Here is a 21,546-nt window from a genome sequence, read left to right on the forward strand (position 1 = left end):
GCGTGCCGCGAATGTCAGCTGGTAAACCCACCGGCCACCCCAAAAGCGCCTTTGCGCCCTCTACCATTAATCGAGGTCCCCTTCGAAAGAATTGGGATGGACCTCGTCGGGCCATTAGAACGGTCAGCACGCGGACATCGCTTCGTGTTAGTCCTAGTGGATTACGCGACGCGATATCCGGAAGCAGTGCCTCTGAGCAACATCTCCGCACGTAGTGTTGCAGGGGCACTCTTCAAGATAATCTCCCGGGTGGGGATTCCGAAAGAAATCCTCACCGATCAAGGCACAACTTTTATGTCACGGACACTTCGCGAACTTTACGAGCTCTTGGGCATTAAATCGATTCGCACTAGCGTTTACCATCCTCAGACAGATGGCCTAGTGGAACGGTTTAATAAAACGCTCAAGAACATGATTCAGTAAATTCGTGCACGATGACGCTAGAAATTGGGATAAGTGGCTAGACCCCCTGTTGTTTGCGGTACGAGAGGTCCCGCAAGCCTCCACCGGGTTCTCCCCGTTTGAGCTGCTGTACGGGCGACGCCCCCGCGGTGTCCTCGATGTCATCCGCGAAGCATGGGAGGAGGGACCTTCTGACAGTAAAAATGAAATTCAATTCGTTCTTGATCTTAGAGCAAAACTCCACACACTGGGGCGACTAACACAGGAGAATTTGCTCCAAGCTCAAGAACGCCAACGCCGGCTGTATGACAGGGGTGCTCGGCTACGGGAATTTGCACCGGGAGACCCCTTTGAGGTCACACGACGAGTGGGGGATCTCGATTATGAGGTTATACGTACCGATAGAGGGGGCGCGCGTCAAATTTATCACCTCAACCTCCTGAAATTATGGAGGGAGGAGGCGGCCTCTGTGACGTTGGCCACGGTAGTTCCGGACAGGGCGGAGCTCGGACCGGAGATAAACAAAGACTACAATCTCAACACTCCGGTCACTTGTGGAGACCAACTCTCACCGCGGCAGCTCGCAGAGGTTTCTGAGTTACAAAAAGAGTTTGCGGACGTGTTTTCCCCTCTCCGGGCCGTACAAACCTCATACAGCACCACATCGAGACCGAGCCGGGCGCGGTGGTGCGTTGCCGCCTCTATCGCTTACCCGAACATAGAAAGAAAATCGTTCGGGAAGAATTAGATGCAATGCTTGATATGGGCGTAATAGAGGAATCCCACAGTGATTGGTCCAGCCCGGTTGTTCTTGTTCCCAAGAGTGATGGGTCGGTTCGGTTCTGTGTGGATTACAGAAAAGTCAACGCGGTGTCTAAATTTGACGCGTACCCAATGCCCCGTGTTGATGAACTGCTCGATCGGTTAGGTACTGCTCGATTTTACTCGACCCTGGATTTAACAAAGGGTTATTGGCAGATCCCCTTGACACCAATGTCCCGCGAGAAAACAGCCTTCACCACGCCGTTTGGATTACACCAATTTGTGACGCTTCCTTTCGGTTTGTTTGGGGCACCAGCCACGTTCCAGCGACTCATGGATCGGATCCTCAGACCGCATACCGCGTACGCCGCTGCCTATTTAGATGACATTATCATCTATAGCAATGATTGGCAGCGGCACATGCAACATCTGAGGGCCGTCCTGAGATCGCTGCGGCTGGCGGGGCTCACAGCAAACCCTAAGAAGTGCGCGGTTGGGCGTGTGGAGGTACGGTATCTGGGGTTCCACTTGGGTCATGGCCAGGTGCGTCCCCAAATTGAAAAGACTGCGGCGATTGCGACTTGCCCTAGACCTAAGACCAAAAAGGGGGTGAGGCAGTTCCTGGGGCTGGCTGGCTATTACAGAAGATTTGTGCCTAATTATTCGGACGTCACCAGCCCGCTGACTGACCTCACTAAAAAGGGGGCTCCAGATCCGGTCCAATGGTCGGAGCAGTGCCAACAGGCGTTTACGCAGATTAAAGCTGCACTTTGTGGGGGGCCGCTTTTGCATGCACCTGACTTTTCTCTCCCTTTTCTATTGCAGACGGACGCTTCAGACAGAGGGCTGGGGGCCGTACTCTCGCAGGTGGTGGAGGGGAGGAGCGCCCGGTGCTGTACATTAGCCGGAAGCTCTCCTTAAGGGAGACTAAGTACAGCACCGTGGAAAAGGAGTGTCTGGCCATCAAGTGGGCGGTCCTCACCCTCCGATACTACCTGCTGGGGCGGGCCTTCACCCTCTGTTCGGATCATGCCCCACTCCAGTGGCTCCACCGCATGAAGGATACTAACGCCCGGATCACCCGTTGGTATCTGGCTCTCCAGCCTTTTAAGTTCAAGGTGGTCCACAGACCGGGGGTGCAGATGGCTGCCGCCGACTTCCTCTCCAGAAATGGGGGAGTGGTAGGCAGGCCGGATGACGCCCGGCCTGAGTCGGGCGGTGGGGGTATGTGGCAGCGGGGCGTGGTCAAGCGCCCGTCCGGGAGAGAGAAGCGGTAAGGGCGCTCACACCTGGGCCAAATTATGACTAACACCTGTCTCTAATTGCAGTAGAGCGAGGAGAGCGGTTAAAAAGCCAGCAGCCTCAGAGCAGAGGGAAGACGACCGTGCAAGCCAACCCAGTGCGCTTGTGTCTTTGTGTGAACTACTGTGTAAATTATTGTGAGACATACGGCAATTAAAGCCTTACCTTTTTTGTTGAAACCTTCGTTTCCTGTCCTGCTTCCCGTGAGAGTTCCACACTGTCTCTCAACGCCTCTAAGACCAAAGAAGTGGTGGTAGATTTCCGCAGGAAGAAAATTGACCTTGCCCCCGTCTACATTAATGGAGAAATTGTGGAGAGGGTTGAGGACTTCAAATTCCTTGGGACATACATTTCACAGGACATCACTTGGGCAACCAAAACTACAGCCCTTGTGAAGAAAACTCAGCAGCGACTGTACTTTCTCAGGTCACTCAATAAAATTAACCTCTCCCAGAAATTGCTTTTATCCTTTTACAACTGTTCTGTCCAAAGTATTATCTCACACGATATTCTGGTGTGGTTTAGTAGCTGCACCGCTGCTGATAAAAAAGCGCTGGACAGAGTTAGGAAATCAGCACAAAATATTATTCACACACAGCTCCCCTCACTCGTGGACATATATCACACCAGATGCATGCAACGGGCAAAAAATATAATTCAGGACTGTTCCCATCCAGGTCACGGCCTCTTTATTTTGCTGCCATCTGGAAGGCGCTACAGATCCTTCCGGGGGTCGCACCTCTAGACTTTTGAACAGTTTTTATCCAAATGCTATAAAATACCTGAACTCATGAGCATTTAGACTGCTCTGCATTTTTAATGACTATATTTTAGCTATTTTTATCATTTTATCTGTTCTTTCTTATAATGTATTTATGTATTGATGTCGATTTGTCATATTATGTGTTACCACCATGGGAAGGGCAATTTAAATTTCGTTGTTATAGGCAATGACAATAAAGGCAATAATAATAATAAGTTTCACCCTGCTGTGGAGGAGAATAACTTGCAAGTCAATGCTGGCCACAACCACCAAGACTGGAGGCCATCTGATTACTTCAACAGTACATAGACAGCCAGGTTTTTAAAAAAATGTCAGAGCACACAAACTAACGGGAGGTGCTCATCTCTTTAGGCAGCCTTAAAACCACTCCAGAGGAGCTGAAAAACTTATTTGGCATATCTATGTACATGTCTCGGATACCCTAGGAACCGGATGTACTGGGCGGCAAAGACAAGGGTCCCAGTTATGGCCAATTCAATCGAATCGAGATAGATTCTTCAAGATTAGGCAGTCCATCAAAGACACAAACAATCTTTATGTCTCTGATGAGGAGAAAAAAAAGATCCCCTCTGGAAGGTGAGAACTCTCTTAAACTGAGTGTAGCATGGCTGCCTCAGTCTGCCAAGACCGGGGAAGGCCTGCGTTGATGAACAGATGATTCCCTTCACAGGTCGGTGTCCTGTATGGCAGTTTGTGCCAGGGAAACCAAATCCCGCAGGACAGAAAGTATTTGTGCTTGCCAGTCCCAATGGTTTGGTGCTGGATTTTGAAGTTTACAAGGGCCGGAATACATTCACTGACCAGCAGCTGGGAATTGGATGGAATGTAGTCACTCGGATGGCACAGTTTCTACCAAGAGGAACACACCTGTACTTTGACAGGTATTTCACCTCTGTCAAAGTATTGGATGTGTTGAAAGCAAATGGATTCCTGGGAAAAGGGACCATTATGAAAATAGAATCCCTGCACTGTGCAAGTCAAAGATGTCAGATGACACCAAACTACAAAAACAAGCAAGAAGTGCATCCGAAGTGGTTGTCAGAAAACCATCAGAGGTTGAATTGACGAAGTGGTAGGACAATAAGGCAGTTCTGATGGCCTCCAGTGTCCATGGAATAGAGCCCCAGGACTGCTGCCTGAGATTTTCAGCGAAAGAGAAGCGCCATGTTACTGTGCCTAGACCTGCTGTTGTGGCTGAATACGTCAAAAAACATGGGTGGAGTTGATTTGTGCGACTGCATGATCAGATAGTATCCGACGTCAAGCCGCACAAAAAAAATAGACCATCTGTACGGTCCTGTATTTCTTTGACCTGGCTGCCACAAACATCTGGATTGAGTACAGGTCAGACCACCAGGTCTCTGGGAGACCAGAGAAGGAGAGACTGCAGTATTTTTAATTCAAGCTGCTGCTGGCTGAAGAAATGATTGCTCAAGCACAGGGTGGTCGAGGTCAACAGGTTGACAAGGTGGCCGGTGATGATGATGAGATGTGCACTGATGATGAAGAATACATTCCAACAAAGAAGAGGAGGTCTGTTGAACCACAGCCCAATTACAATGTCAAAAAATACAGGCCGCTCCATTTGCCAAAGATGATGGAGGCAGTACAAGCATCACGGTGCAGGAGAGAAGGATGCAAAGGGAAAACATACCTCAAGTGTATTAAATGTAACATGTTTTGTGTGTATCAAAGACAAAAAACTGCTTCCTGTTGTACCGTGCATGATCTGTTGTTAGTGCCATGTGTGACGTGACCTAATAACCCAGCTTTAGGTGACTATCAAATGTGCAGAATGCAATTTAATCAAAAAGCTCCACTATGAGATGTTATTTCTTAAAATTATGTTTTAGTGATCAGATGTGTTTCCTTCATCTAACAGTTTTTATGTTCATGAAAATAAAATACTTTTCAACAGAAATCCACATGAAAATGAATAAAATAGCATTACATTCTGTCGTGAAACAAGACCTGATGTCCACTACAAGGGACAGATGATAAAAATGAATAAATAAAATTTTTGAAATGTTGTTTTGCTGTAAAAGGTTTCGTTCAACCACAATACTTATATTATCTAAAAAAAATAAATCTAAATATCAAAAGCTTTTTTTTCTGGGTCTCGGGAAGGTATCTGGGATGCCATGAGGGTGAGTAAATGAAGAGAACATTTTTCTGAAGGAGGGTGAAAATGGTCACATAAATCTAATAGACTCCAAGTTCTATGCATGTTCTAAGTTACACATTCCTAGTAGGGTGTATAAAAGTTTAATGTAGGTTCTATGATCCCAGTGAGTTTCTTATGTGATTCCAAGTTCTATGCATGTAGATTCTGAATAGCCAACATGTAGTAGTTTCTAAAGCCACTGTTCCAGCATTCGGCTAAACGGTTCTCGTTGCGTAATCGTGCCGCTCCATACTGATGCGGGCTCGTTGACACTATTGCAGTTTCTTTTTTCCTCTGAGAGTCCTGTGGGCTGCTTAGGCTTTAATATGCAATTGTATTCAAAGTATGTTCCAATTTCTAAAAAACTTTCATAGACTGTAGGTTTTTTGAGTAGGTTTCAAGTGGATTCTAAGATCCAAGTTCTAAGGTGGTTCTAAGATCAAAGTAGATTTGCATTTGACTATAAGTAATAAGTAGGTCCTAAATTTCTTCTACAGTTGGGAGATTTTATATGGGGTTCAAGGTATATGCACAGTAGTTTCTAAGATCAAAATAGGTTCAAAGTTGGCAGCACTGTTTCTCATTTCTCATCCAAACAGGTTAGCCAGTCATATTGAATGTTACATTTACTACACTCAAAGCATTTCACACAGCGAACAGGGGACTCTCCTCAACCACCACCGTGCAGCATCCACTTGGACAGTGGGCCAGTACACCCACCACACACCAGCTGTTGGTGGAGAGGAGAGAGTAGATTGATAGAGCCAATTCATGGATTGGGATTATTAGGAGGCCATGATTGATAAGGGCCAATGGGGGAATTTGGCCAGGACACCGGGTTAAACCCCTACTCTTTACAAGAAGTGCCCTGGTATTTTTAATGACCCCAGAGAGCCAGGACCTCGGTTTAACGTATCATCCGAAAGATAAAAGTTGCAAAAAAGTTAATTTAATGGGTCAGGGTGAATGAGGGAAAGGAAAATGCTCATGTAATTGGTGCAAGAAGCCTTGACTAACATATTAAATCACTTAAGGAAAAAAAAATAAAATGATTAAACAACATTACATTGAATAACTTCTACAGTAAAGGAAAAATCCCTTTAAAATAAAAAAATAAGACAAATTTTTAAAAACAAGAGGGTTGTCTCTTCAGCCATTTGAGAAACAGATATACACTTTATTCTCAACAACTATACCAAAAATACATCAGGGAGAGATCTGCACAAGCATCAGTGCGGCTAAGTTTTAAGTACTACTTGTACATTCGTAGGGACATCATTGCAATACAGCATAGAAAAAGTATGGTTTGGGAAATTTCTTAGTGCTGGCAGCATGATAAGCATATTAATGTCATTGTCCCCCATATCTTATTTTCCTGGAAAGCTGTCTACCTACCCCCAACAGCATGGGAACTATTGAAAAATTTGCTGTTTTGTGATTGGTGCTGTTGCTGGCCTAAACATCTGCTATTGGCTGGTTGGCTCTGTGAGCTTTTGCATACTGCAGGGAGGCTGTCTCCTGATGTACAGCAGGGGGAACAAGGGAGTGCAAAGAAAGGAAAAAGGGAGGGACTGAGGAAAAGAATAGAGGGAGAAGAGTTTGATAATCGTTGGAGAAGCAGTGTCAGTTCATGCATTGGGAGACTCAGAAGTTGTTCCTCCATTAATAGAAACAATTGCAATGGGCTCTTTACAATTGCTGTGCTTTCCGAAGAAGAAACAGTGGTGTCATCATTTGTCGATTCACTGATGGCTGCACTGCGCAAAGATTGGAGCACACATGATGACAATGGACTTATATTGATAGCCTGTGATCAATAAGGACAATATCAGAGGGTGACATTTAAGGGACGTATAGCCAGACTTGCGAGTATGTCTATCTTTCGAAAAAGAGGTAAAGATGTGGTACAGCTTAAGTTGTTTTACATAAAAATATGACAATGCGATATAAGCTCACTGAGGGGCAAGTGAGGGTGATGAAACTACAAATGTTAATTTCATAATAATGTCATAATTAGCCAGACACTTAGATGGGAAACAATTTAGTATACATAGTCAGTCTGGTAATAACAATCTGTATGATGAATGTATTGGCCTCATAAAAGAAACATTTCTACATTTAGTTAAGGAGAAAGTGTATGCAGATTCTGATATAGTGCTGTTCTTATATCAATAATAGTCTGGTGAATGATGAGACAATAATAGTGCAGTGTTAATAGTGTAAATCCTAATCGACTACCTTGCACATTAAATAAAAAAATATATAGGGATAGATAAATAAAATTTCATAAATAGGTTTTATTTAACCTAGAGGGAAACTTAAAGGGATAGTTCACCCAAAAATGAAAATTCTTTCATCAATTAGTCACCTTCATGTCACTACAAACCTGTATGACTGTATGTTGTTTTTTAGGACCCCGTTGACTTTCATTGAATGGACAAAAACAGTTGAAACAATCTTCAAAATATCTTCTTTTGTGTTCAACAAAGATAGAAAGACATAGGTTTTGAGCAACATATGGGTGAGTAAAATGTGAGAAGTTTTAATTTTGGGGTAACAGGTTGCTGTACAAGGTTATCTGACATGTGTCAGGCCAAATTGGTCTGTCCATGATATTTCAGACTGGATCAGAAGTACACAGTGATCTGATATCAGCTGACTTACATGAGATGACCAGTTTGAATCAAATCGCTCCAATCTGTTACTTTTCAAACAGGATGATGTGGTAGCCGCTATGGCCAATGCTTTATCAAGGGGGCTGGTCTTCCTTCATGTAATCTGGGGTTTAGGGTTATGAATAGGTTTAAATAGTGACTCAAACAGCTATTGCATGGAGATAGCATTGTAAATATTAATTGCTGGCTTAAGCTTTAAGGTTATCTAACAGACACGATGAAAAGGAACTCCACACAAGTACTTTATCAACATCTCATTGGATTTCTCATTGGACATCTTGCTTGGAATTCCGTGATGGGTATTTCATGTTTGGTGAGTCTGGTCAATATGAATTGTCTTTCAGGTGAAGCATGCTGGTTAACTAATTAAGTTGATTATAAAGATAGTTAAGAAGTCCGGTGGGGACACAAGCATGCCGGTATTCCATAGTGAAAATCAGCTATCCAAAAACATTTAAAAGTTTTAAACCTGTATGATTTTCTATCTTCTGTAAAACACAGAAGATGTTTGGCTTTGGCATTATATTCGTCTCAATCACAACTCACTTTAAGTGCATCTTTTTCCATACAGTACAAAGAAAGTGAATGGTGACTGAGGATAACATTCTGCTTTACTTCTCCTTTTGTGTTTCTCAGAAGAAAGTCATAAAGGTTTGGAACGACATAAGGATGAGTAAATGGTGACTTATGATTTTTATTTTTGAATGAACAATCACTTTAAATGAACTGGTTCTAAAATTTCCTCATAACATTTCTTAGTATCACCATCCAGTCATTCCTCGTAGTTGAGTTGTGTTGTTCCAAGTCGTGCCGGTAGCCTTTCCCTGTAAATGTGGGAGGAATGGTTGTGGGAAGATTCAGCTGGTAAGGCAAGCCTGGATCTGTCACACATTGTGGAGGAATGTAACATATTCAGTCTGCTTTTGTAATCTAAAATTTCCCTGGACAGTTTAAAGTAAATATGAAATAAAAACTGAGCCTATTTATAGTACCTTCTTAATACATGTTCCTGGTCTTATTGTGAGTGATTTGTTGGTGAACAATATTCCAAATAAAAATGTTTGTCTTCATAATCTTTCATTAAAATGTAAAACTTAGTCCACCTTTGAAACCACTTTTTGCGTGATATCACCAAGCCCTCTTAGTTTTCAACCTCCAACCACCCATCAAATAGACAACACTTTTCTTAATCAAGTCCCAGCCTACATTTTTATGGAGTTTTTCTGGAAAGCTTAAAACAAAAGTGAGTGATATCTGCGGCACCAAACGGAATTGCTGAAATAAACATGGTTTTCAAACAGCTTTGAGTCGTTAATCGAACAAACAGATAATCTCACCCACAATCCATGCCATTGGTTGAACCAGTATTATTGTGTCTGGCTGGACAGATCACGCAATTGTTATAACGCAACAGCGACACATTATTTACAGTTTTCGAGAAAATTAACCTGCTAATGCACAAAAAAAAATATTTTAGCCTATTTTTAAGATGTATCCATTTCAATTGAATAACAAATTTCCATCTAATTGAATTGAATAGTCTTGAAGAAAATTTTATTAATAAAACTTTAGGAAATTAAGGAAAACTTTGATTACGGAAGTAGTCATAATTCTTTGATATCCAGAGGTGAGGTGTTAAATATGTTAATTTTGTGAATAGTGCACACAATGGACTGCCCATTCATACAAAATATGTTTAAGGACATTGTAATAATACTTTTTAAAATAATATTGCCTGTGGTAAAAAATTTGGTAACACTAGGCTTTTCTCTTTTGCAGGAGTGCAGACATGACTACAGACTGACTTCATGGCATCTTCACAGTCTCTGAACCCCCCTCAACAAGGTTAGTACATATTATGAAGCTACATATTATTACCTTTTTTTTCCTACTGAGGCCATTGGTGCTTAGTCATGCCATGAATTGTCAATGTTGCCAAGTTGTTTAAGGAGGTACATGTGACATCATGTTGTCCACAGTACTTTGGTATAAACAAGGCCCAAAACAAAGGGTGTCAGTGCATGACACTTTAGGGCATCTCCATTGTCAAAGAAAGCAAAACCACTATGACAAGAGCTGATAATGTCCCCATACCACCTGTTCTGCTATACTGCAGAACACAATGTGTAAACTGTAAATCACAGCTTTGTACTGTATGAGACTATTGTGTACCTGATTGAGGGAATATGGCATTACCCTCTTAATCTCTAAAGAGCTTGGGGAACTGCTTGTGGGCTAGGCAGAGCTCAAGGAAACAGACCATATGCTGTGTCAGAGCAACTCTTCCACAGCACCATATGCCACCTGCACTCGACACACATCCACCCTGCAGCCATGGAGACTGCCTCCATGAGACAGTCCCTCAAATTTCTAATGTCACCTAAAATCCACCTGGCAGGGTCTAAGAGGTTTTCATACTTTTGGTGGAGAGAGGGGGATAAGGACAATGAGCATGGTAAATAATGTTTTTCACTCTCTAACCGATTGTTGTTTTACTGTGGAAAAATAATTGGATTATAGCAGTTGAGTACTGTGTGATTACTGACCTTTAGAGTCGTTTGTCATGTGAGGTTATATGGACTTGAGTAAATCACTGATGTCATTTTATAAGTTAAATATGCAAATAGTATAGGAACAATTTGAAAAGAGCACTGTAAGAAATTTCAGCCCGCTAAAACTGAAAACGTACATTTTATTATCGCTTAAATCTTGCTGTAAAATCAATGTATTGCCAAAGTTGTAATCTGATAAATTAATTTCAACTATATGAAACATATTTGCACTTAGTTGAAACTCAAAATGCATTAAATAAAGAAGAATTGACAGAAAGTAGAAATAAGAAGTTCAAAGATGTTATAACAACGATGACATTTGTTTTACAGTGTTGTGCACATTAAGTACATGTATTTGATTATCTCAAATATTGAGCTACACACCTGATGTGTGCAACTCAATTTCATAGTTAAAAAAGTGCAAATATTTTCTAGAGCAAAGTACTTTCGGTTGAGTATTCTGTCTTGAGTCCATATGGTCACATGTGCAATCCTGCTCATTACATGGTCTGTTTTCTGTCCAGTGCAGAGGAGTCAGTAATCCGTATCCCTGTGCTATTGGTTTCGTAGTGTTCCAACAACAGCATATAAATTGCCGAAAATCCTTAAAAGTAATGTGATGTTTTATTTGACTGTAGTTAATAACGAATGGCAAATATATGCTGTTATTACACAATTACAGTGGAGTCAGCTCACAACACACTGTGGAATTTTTGGTTGAAACTGTGGATTTATACCTTTGAGGAATACAACAGATTGTTTCCATTATTATGACAAATAATGTTGTCCATGTGTTCAGTGTTTGTGGTATGTTGTGCTATCAGAGTGAGGGAGTCATGGTGTTTAGCTGTATAGATTGTAAGAGTATTCTGATGAAAGGTGCAGATGGCCACATCTGCCCATTCTACTGAGTTTTGGGTTGTTTTTCTGAACAAATCTGATGACTCATTGGGGAGTGAGTTTAGTCTCCAGTGTTATATTTAAAACATATTTGAGCCTCTCTGAATTACAATATGGCTTCATAATGGAACACAAAATGTAGCTGATTAGATAAAGAGTGTGCAGTGAATACTAATCACTTTTACTATTGCTCATGCTTATATTTTGAACAAACCCCTAATCCTACATTTTAGACTTAAGTTAACTTGATTTTGGCATGGCGGATAAATAAATAAAATGTGTGAAAAAACTGCCTTAGAATTACATTGAATGAGGGACACAAGCCATGTCTATTTTACTTTTTTAATTTTCCTTGGAGACAGAAGCTTCCAGTGCACAAACAATACAACAACAAGACAGTGATAATACAAAAAATCTAAATAAAAGCAATTAGAAATATAAGTATATATGGAAATACACAATTAGACAAATATATATATATATATATATATATATATATATATATATATATATATATATATATATATATACGTATATATATATATATATATATATATATATATATATATATATATATATATATATATATATATATATATATATATATAGGACATCTATAAAAACTGTTCCTGTGCCTGATGGTGCTGGTGCTCAGTGCTCTGTTGCACCGGCCAGAAGGCAACAGTTCAAAAAGGTAAAGGGCTGGGTGAAGAGTGTAGCTCTTGATGGGAGGGCAAGGGGCAACCAATAATCCACTCAGCAGTCCGAACTATCCTTTGTAGTCTTCTGATATTTGATTTCGTAGCTGATCCAAACCAGACAGTTACTGAAGTGCAGAGGACAGACTCCGTGACAGCTGAGTAGGACTGTATCAGCAGCGCCTGTGGCAGGTTGAACTTCCTCAGCTGGCAATGGAAGTACAACCTCTGCTGGGCCTTTTTCACAATGTGTAACATCTAGATCTAGGCCACGTTGCAGCCAAGCCAGAGTCAGCTCCAGGTCACGTCGCAGCCAAGCCAGAGTCAGCTCCAGGCCACGTCGCAGCCAAGGCAGAGTCAGCTCCAGGCCACGTCGCAGCCAAGGCAGAGTCATCTCCAGGCCACGTCGCAGCCAAGCCAGAGTCAGCTCCAGACCACGTCGCAGCCAAGCCTCAGCCTGCTCCATGCCACGCCATGTCTTAGCCGAACCCCGGACTGCTCCACGCCATTTTTCAGCCGAACCCCGGACGGCTCCATATAATGTCACAAACAAGCCTCTACTCCATTGTCCAGGCCCGCCTCTGCTCCCCGAGTAGACCAGAGTCAGACTCACGACCCCCGGCGGAAAGAACGCCCCTCCGCGTTCTCGGCGACTTGTGGAGACACTCCTCCGCCCCTGGCAGCAGCCCTACCGCTCCAGGCGGTCGGAGAGACACTTCCCTCCTCCCCTCGCGGACGGCGGTCTTCCATTGACCCCTCTGCGTTTCTGGGGGATGGCAGGGCTCTCCTCCGCCCCTGACAGCGGCTCCATCGTTCCAGGCGATTGGGGAGTCCAGTCCCCACTCGCCTCGCGGACGGAGGCCATTCACCGCGTCCGGGCGGTCGGTCTACTCCCTCCTGTTCACACAACAATCAAATATCTCACATTATTTATTTACCCTGATGCCATCCTAGATTTGTTTCTTTCTTTTGCAGATCACTAATTACATTTTTTTGAATATATCAGTTCTGTTGGTCCATTCAATACAAGTGAGTGGTGACTAGAACTTTGAAGCTGAAAAAGCACATAAAGACAGCATAAAAGTAATATTTAAGTCATTTTAAAAATAAATCTCCACATTTCCCTCCATGTTCATGTGTCTTGTTTTCATTGGTTCATTGTTTGATTACTTTGTTATCGGTTCTAGTTTGTAATTGTTTTTTGTTTATTGTCTTGTTATCTTGTTTAGAGTTTGTTCATTGGCATATGTTTTCCCATGTCCATGTATTTAAGCCCTCATGTTTGCCATTGTCTCTTGTCTAGTATTGATGTTAGTTTGTGTAGCACTGTTCAAGTTCATGTCAAGTTTAAGCCTTGCCTACCATGTTCATGTTTAAGTTTCAAGTTTATGTTATGTTTTATTGATGTTTATAGTTAGTGTTTTTGGTTTTCACTTTGATTATTAAACTGCACTTGGGTTCTTCATTTCATCGTCATCGTCTTTGTCATTGCCATTGGCAGCTACAAGCATTACACAATGGAGTCAATGTGGCCGAACTATTCCTTTAACGGTCAAGCACCACTTTTTCTAAAAGTTAGCTTTTATTATTATTGATGCCTGGAAAGTGACCTTTAATTGTTATTTCAGAGTCAATGGTCACTGGTGTGACTCAGATTCACCAGCTGGAGGAAGAGGAGGGAGATGAAGATGAAGAAACTGGTGAGAAGTTCGAGTTCGATGACAGTGAAGATCAGCATAACACAGAGGAGAACTTTGTACATGAGAAAGAGTCGGGATCTTCACATGTGGAAGCTGAGCATTCAGAGAGTACAAAAGGAAGCATGGTTTCAAATGCACTTTATTGCCAAGCTATGAAAAGTGTCACACACAGTTACCAGCAGGCAGTAAACGGAGAGGCCCCTGCTGGTCTAGAGGACCAAGACGTCACCACAAATTCACACACAACATACCCAGGTTAGCCTGAAGCATGTGTTAGTCTGTAATATTTATGTACAACTTTTCCCCAAGTGGAGGATTTACTGCCATAAGTTTATAGTAAGTAATCTTTTCACACATGTGGAATATTCCCTGCATCAAGACACCAAAGTGAAAATATGATCATCATGTATTTGTAAGAAATGCAATCTGGCTCATATATGATTCTATGACTCAATGACCTGCAATGTTTGTCACTAATATTCAAGAATAAACTAAATGTAATCCAATTGTCAAACAAACATATTTTAACAGAGGTGAAGTTCACTTTCAAAAACTTTTAAACCCCCTATAGTTTATTGTTAATAAACCATTTCACCTCTTTTCTTTTTTCTGCAGACATGGTGGTCAGACAATCTCCTGATGGGTAAGAAGGATTGTTTTTGTTAATAGACACATTGATATTATTACAGATTTTATGTGTTCAGTTTTTATGAAATTATTGATTGGAATTTCACAGAGATTTAGATACTATAAATCTTCATATGCAAATTGTTTAAAGTGTTTTTTTTTTCTTGTGTGAAACCTTCTGTCTTAGTTCTGTAAGCTCTCTAGTCTCAGCCAAGGGTTGATTATTGACCTGTTTTGTGAAGAGAAGTTATTCAACAACTTGCTCTGGCACTAGTGACATCTAGTGGTCTTGTGATGTGCCCAAAAGAAAAACAGTGTCTTATAAGAGCAAACATGGAGGGACAGTATTCAAACAATTGGACATTCTTGTGATGTTTCAGGAGTTCTGTCTCTGCTGAGCCTCAAATGACTGATGAACCTGCAAGCACTTGGAAAAAAATTAACATTTATGAAGGTACTGCACTGTAGGATTCTGTCTCATTCATGGAATTTACACTAGACAATTTTGTGTTGTGTTCACTGGACATTAGGGTACCAGTTCTTGCGGTTATGAATGTCAAAAGTTTTTTAATTAATTTACACTACCAGTCAAAGGTTTGGACACACCTATTAATTTCTGAATATTTTAAAAGAATACACAAATGGAGATATGAGAATTATGTAGTGAAAAAAAAAAAAGAACTCTATATATAAATATATAGTGTGTGTGTGTGTGTGTGTATATATATATATATATATATATATATATATATATATATACAGGTCCTTCTCAAATAATTAGCATATTGTGATAAAGTTCATTATTTTCCATAATGTAATGATAAAAATTAAACTTTCATATATTTTAGATTCATTGCACACCAACTGAAATATTTCAGGTCTTTTATTGTTTTAATACTGATGATTTTGGCATACAGCTCATGAAAACCCAAAATTCCTATCTCAAAAAATTAGCATATTTCATCCGACCAATAAAAGAAGTGTTTTTAATACAAAAAAAGTTAACCTTCAAATAATTATGTTCAGTTATGCACTCAATACTTGGTCGGAAATCCTTTTGCAGAAATGACTGCTTCAATGCGGCGTGGCATGGAGGCAATCAGCCTGTGGCACTGCTGAGGTGTTATGGAGGCCCAGGATGCTTCGATAGCGGCCTTAAGCTCATCCAGAGTGTTGGGTCTTGCGTCTCAACTTTCTCTTCACAATATCCCACAGATTCTCTATGGGGTTCAGGTCAGGAGAGTTGGCAGGCCAATTGAGCACAGTAATACCATGGTCAGTAAACCATTTACCAGTGGTTTTGGCACTGTGAGCAGGTGCCAGGTCGTGCTGAAAAATGAAATCTTCATCTCCATAAAGCTTTTCAGCAGATGGAAGCATGAAGTGCTCCAAAATCTCCTGATAGCTAGCTGCATTGACCCTGCCCTTGATAAAACACAGTGGACCAACACCAGCAGCTGACATGGCACCCCAGACCATCATTCCTTCTCCCCAGTCTTCCTCCAGACTCTGGCACCTTGATTTCCGAATGACATGCAAAATTTGCTTTCATCCGAAAAAAGTACTTTGGACCACTGAGCAACAGTCCAGTGCTGCTTCTCTGTAGCCCAGGTCAGGCGCTTCTGCCGCTGTTTCTGGTGCCTGTGCACAGTGGCTCTGGATGTTTCTACTCCAGACTCAGTCCACTGCTTCCATGAGGTCCCCCAAGGTCTGGAATCGGTCCTTCTCCACAATCTTCCTCAGGGTCCGGTCACCTCTTCTCGTTGTGCAGCGTTTTTGCCACACTTTTTCCTTCCCACAGACTTCCCACTGAGGTGCCTTGATACAGCACTCTGGGAACAGCCTATTTGTTCAGAAATTTCTTTCTGTGTCTTACCCTCTTGCTTGAGGGTGTCAATGATGGCCTTCTGGACAGCAGTCAGGTCGGCAGTCTTACCCATGATTGCGGTTTTGAGTAATGAAACAGGCTGGGAGTTTTTAAAAGCCTCAGGAATCTTTTGCAGGTGTTTAGAGTTAATTAGTTGATTCAGATGATTAGGTTAATAGCTCGTTTAGAGACCCTTTTCATGATATGCTAATTTTTTGAGATAGGAATTTTGGGTTTTCATGAGCTGTATGCCAAAATCATCAGTATTAAAACATTAAAAGACCTGAAATATTTCAGTTGGTGTGCAATGAATCTAAAATATATGAAAGTTTAATTTTTATCATTACATTATGGAAAATAATGACCTTTATCACAATATGCTAATTTTTTGAGAAGGACCTGTATATAATGTTTGTGTGTATATGTATGTGTGTATATATATATTATTATTATTTAAAAAATATATTTTTTAAGTAGCCAGACTTTGCCTAGATAATGGGCCATATTTTAAGATTTAAGAGTGCTAGCGTTAAGTGCAGTGCTGTGCCATAAGCACAAAGTCAGTGGGCATGGCCATGAATTTTTGTTATTTCTTGCAAGCATGCGTGAAGTCTAGGCGCAAGTAGGATTGGCGAAATCGCCTGTACAACATGCAAATGGTCCGGATTAAGTGTAATTGAATTCTTGAGTTACTTTTCAGAATCAGAATCAGCTTTATTGCTATGTATGCTTACACATACAAGGAATTTGTCATGGTGACAGGAGCTTCCAGTGTACAACAATACAAAAACAGCAGCAAGACATAGATAATAAAAAAAAATTATAATAATAATAAAATTATAATAATAATTATACATATACGTACATACACTCACGTACATACACTCACCTTCATACATACCCACATATACACGTTGTGCAAATCTATTAAATATTTTCAGTGATTTCCACCATTTGAGTACTGTTATAGTCTCTATTATAGCCCTGTCAAGCTCCAGCTATATAAACAATGAGAGCACATTCATAAGAAGTTTGTAGTGTAAATGGACTGTATGCACTAAATTGGAAGAATAGAAAATGAGTAATGACATGCTCCTTTAAAACGCTTAGAAAATGTGATTCTCTTCTGAATTTGGATGTACGCGCAGTTAAATTATAGTGAATACAATTATTATTAATCTTTTTCATCTACTGACACACAAATCATGGCTAGTATTAACAGTGGTTGGATCAGCACACACTTCACTTCTACCAGTCGATTTTGATTAGAAAAAAATACAATTAACGTATTCAAACACATTAAACCAAAAATATTTCTAAATTTAAATTATGCCTTAAACACTTCCATACAATGAAAGTGAAAGGTGACAGAGGCTAACATTATGCTTACCTACTCTTTTTGTGTTCCACAGAAGAAACAAAAGTCATACAGGTTTCATATTTGGGTGACCTATCCCTTTAAATTGTGCAATCTGCAAAGGAAAAAATAATGGTATGCTCTAAATACATTATATAACAATCACTTGGCATAATTTGGAGAAGTCTTAATAACTGAAGCCAAGAAATGATGAGCAATTCAGTATCAGTCTTAACGGAAGTGACTTCAAGATGTGTCCCTTGGCTGTTAAGAAGCAGATGTCTCTGCTATGTGTGTGCAGCACCGGTTCAATCTCGGGAATGGTTCAGTGTGGTTTCAGAGCTCACTCTGCGACTGCATAAAGGTACACTTCCCCAGGACAGTAGGAATAGCTGTGCAACCCTGTGCTGTATTTGTATTTGGCTTTGAGCATACCTGGATTTTCATGGTATAGAACATAGTTAGAGCTGGCAATCCTAATCTACTTTTCCTGTAAGAACAATTGACAACCCTATCAGTTTTTTTTTCAGACTGTTGGAATCATTTGACATCCAGGGCCTAGTGCCTTAGGCGATAGATAGCCTTATTGTGGTGCAGTGTATTGATGCTGTAAATACAGTCTCTTATGTCATACAGTGACTGGTAATGAGGATTCTACCTGGCATCCATTTCCCTTTCTTCTCTCCCTGTCAGTGATGCACCATTTTAGATCTTTGTGTCTTTTCTTCAGGGTAACAAAACATGCATATAAACATTTACATATGTGTAAAATCACACTGCCTAACAATCACTGTTATCTATAAAGCAGCATTAAAGAAGTATTCTAAAAAGTTTAGTTGAACCCATTTAACCTGAAATATTATTTAAAGTCACAGGAATGATATTATGCTGTCACATCTAATTAATGTGTTCTCCAAATTTAAATGATCTCCCTCTGACGTCTCAGACAGCAATGAAGGAATAACTTTCAAATTTGCAGGCCAAGGGCCTGAACAGTTTAGAAAACATTTCACTTTGAGGTATTTTAAGTTCCTATGAGGAAGACTCAGCAGGCAGCATCATTAGGTAAAAAGATCCTGTCAACAAATCTGTACACACTGTCACAACAGAGAAAAGTGTATGTACTGTCAATCCACCTTTCCTGTGTAGGAGTGAACTATTTTGTGTTTCTGTTGTCAGAATCGGCATGTTCAAATCTGTTTCAAATGGATTATTAGGATGCTTTTCTGTGCTGATCAGTAATAATTCAATTACATTTTATGCTTTTGGCAGACACTTTTATCTAAAGCAACTTGAGGTATACATTTTGTTAGTTTGTGTGTTCCCTGCCCTGGGAATCGATCCCACAATGATGTTGGCATTGCTAGTGCCATGCTCCACGGTTTGAGCAAGGTAGATGAAGTTGTAGTGGTTAACAAATTGCTTTTGCCATTATTAAAAATAATATTTTTAATATTAAAAATATTAAAATCCAATGTCCTGCCTAATGTCTAGTATCCCACCCCTTTTTTGTTGTTTGTGCTTTGAAAATGCTTAAAGGATAAGTTTACACAACAATCAAATATCTCTCATTATTTATTCACCCTGATGCCATCCTAGATTTGTTTCTTTCTTCTGCAGATCACTAATTACATTTGTTTTTATATATCAGTTCTGTTGGTCCATTCAATACAAGTGAGTGGTGACTAGAACTTTGAAGCTGAAAAAGCACATAAAGACAGCATAAAAGTAATATTTAAGTCATTTTAAAAATAAATCTCCACATTTTATCAGCCCCGAACAGTAGGTGATGATATGCATGAAGAATACAAATTTAGAATACACATAGGATTTATTTTAAAAAAGAAATTAAATATTGTTTCTCACCCACATCTATTGCTTCTGAAGATATGGTGTTAACCAATGGAGTCTTATTTTAAGCTGCCTTTATTTGCTTTTTGGAGCTTAAAAATTCTGGCCACCATTCACTTGCATTGTATGGACCAACAGAGTTGAGATATTCTTATAAAAGCTTAATTTCTTTTCCGTGGAAGATAGAAAGTCATACACATCTGGAATGGCATGAGGGTGAGTAAATGATGAGAGAATTTTCACTTTTGGGTGAACTATTCCTTTAATATATCTTCTGAACAGTTCCATTAAGCCTCTCTAATAATCACATTATAATTTATGTGATAGAGCTTTTTTGTAGATGAACACATAACATATGAATAACCCTTTATGTCTCTTTTCTCTTAGGGAAAGCTGTTTCTGAGACCGAAGGAGAACAACCTAGGGTGAACCCAGCTCATCCTGCTCGCTCGGAGGTCATTTATGATGATGTGCCCAGTGAGAATGTCACTCCTCAAGATGTTGGTCAGTGTCTGAACTTGGGTGTCATGTTCAAGCAATCATTTGTAATCCATGTCAATAATGTCACCAGTTTATCTAGAATCTGTCACTGAATGCATATAGCAGGTAATGATTTGTTATGACCCTTAAACTAGAGTTGCTCCTCTTTTCACCTGGTACCTCACATACTACTTTGTATTATTGTTCAGAGGATGATGTGATCTATGAAGAGGTGCAGAGATCTGGCAAATCTGCACTGATAGACAATGGCTGGAGCTCCAGTGAGTTTGAGAGTTATGACGAGCAGTCAGACAGCGAGACTCAGCAGCCCACCCGTAATAAGGTATACATTCTTAAGCAATTTCATGCGACCAAGCAAGCTTGCGGTTGTACTGAATCTCAGCACAACAATGATTCAGCTGTAAGACAAGACTGATATTCAGTCACGGGCGTAATTTCCTATGGGGACAGGGGGGACATGTCCCCCCCACTTTTCAAAATCCCGTTCGTGTCCCCCCCACTTTCAAATTCGTTTGTTATTATTTTTTTTAACCGCGCGCCGTCATCGCCACGGAGGAGCAGGACCGAGCAGAATACAGACATCCTGCCTGTCTCTGTCAATGCGCGCGTCTGCGTGCCTGTACGCGGACGCCGCGCATTGACAGAGACAGGCAGGAACGCCTCGTGCACACTCTTAATAGTGTAACTGTAAGCGCACTGAAAGTTCTACTGAGCAGCCGGTATCGCAGTAGTCAGTCATGAAACGCCAGCAACAGGTTTTAATATCTTCATGGATGAAAAAAAGAAAGGAGATGTGAGTTGGTTGATTCAGTAAATTAGATCAGGTCAGGGTAATTTTTATTTTGTCTACACCTGTTGATACTAACATTGACTGAGCTAACGTTAACATACATTGTTGCTAGGTAACTTCAAACTGTTAGCTAAACATTTAATGTTGCCTAGCCCTAGAACATTCTGTGTACCATGAAAACGAGTCCACTTTAAACCGCAGCGTTTTCTGTCAGCAATGTATGACAAGCGGACTCTGGCTGCTAGTTTATTGTTATTCTCAACTCAACTCATTATACTCAGATGCAGAAATATTTTTTAAAGTCTTAATAATAAATGTTTTTCTAAACTTGAGCTATTGTTGTTCACTTACAATATTTGTTCATTTAAAATGTAAGTTAATTTTAAAAAAATATCTGCCGACATTCGCAATCCACAAACTACGGAAGCGTATTGCATTCACTTGAGAAAAAAAATGTACTCTGTTTTTCTGAATTAATCGACTTAATTATCTCAGAATTTCGAGATAATTTTTCATTAAAAAATATTTTGTTCTGTTTTTCTGAATTAATGAGATCCCTCAAAATCCTGCCAGGAGCTCTATTTTAGCTGGATTGCATGGAAGTAAACATGTCC

The 21,546-nt window shown here is 40.5% G+C and overlaps 1 protein-coding gene across 6 annotated transcripts in view; it reads left to right on the forward strand.

Moving 5' to 3' along the window:
* The first annotated feature begins 6,985 nt into the window (after positions 1-6,985).
* LOC127629086 (rho guanine nucleotide exchange factor 10-like protein) overlaps positions 6,986-21,546 on the forward strand; it is a 60,023-nt gene continuing 45,462 nt past the window's right edge. Inside the window, exons 1-8 of one of the 6 annotated variants that reach the window (XM_052106128.1) lie at positions 6,986-7,307; positions 7,827-8,402; positions 9,869-9,934; positions 13,868-14,194; positions 14,555-14,582; positions 14,947-15,020; positions 20,029-20,145; positions 20,331-20,464. In XM_052106128.1, coding sequence (XP_051962088.1) covers positions 9,898-9,934; positions 13,868-14,194; positions 14,555-14,582; positions 14,947-15,020; positions 20,029-20,145; positions 20,331-20,464 — 717 coding nt within the window. In that variant the 5' untranslated portion in view covers positions 6,986-7,307; positions 7,827-8,402; positions 9,869-9,897. The remainder of the gene's footprint in view (positions 7,308-7,826; positions 8,403-9,868; positions 9,935-13,867; positions 14,195-14,554; positions 14,583-14,946; positions 15,021-20,028; positions 20,146-20,330; positions 20,465-21,546) is intronic. The other 5 variants (XM_052106129.1, XM_052106131.1, XM_052106130.1 and 2 more) reach the window with 5 other exon arrangements.

This window comes from Xyrauchen texanus, chromosome 35 (assembly GCF_025860055.1).
Source record: "Xyrauchen texanus isolate HMW12.3.18 chromosome 35, RBS_HiC_50CHRs, whole genome shotgun sequence".
NCBI classification, from domain to species: domain Eukaryota; kingdom Metazoa; phylum Chordata; class Actinopteri; order Cypriniformes; family Catostomidae; genus Xyrauchen; species Xyrauchen texanus.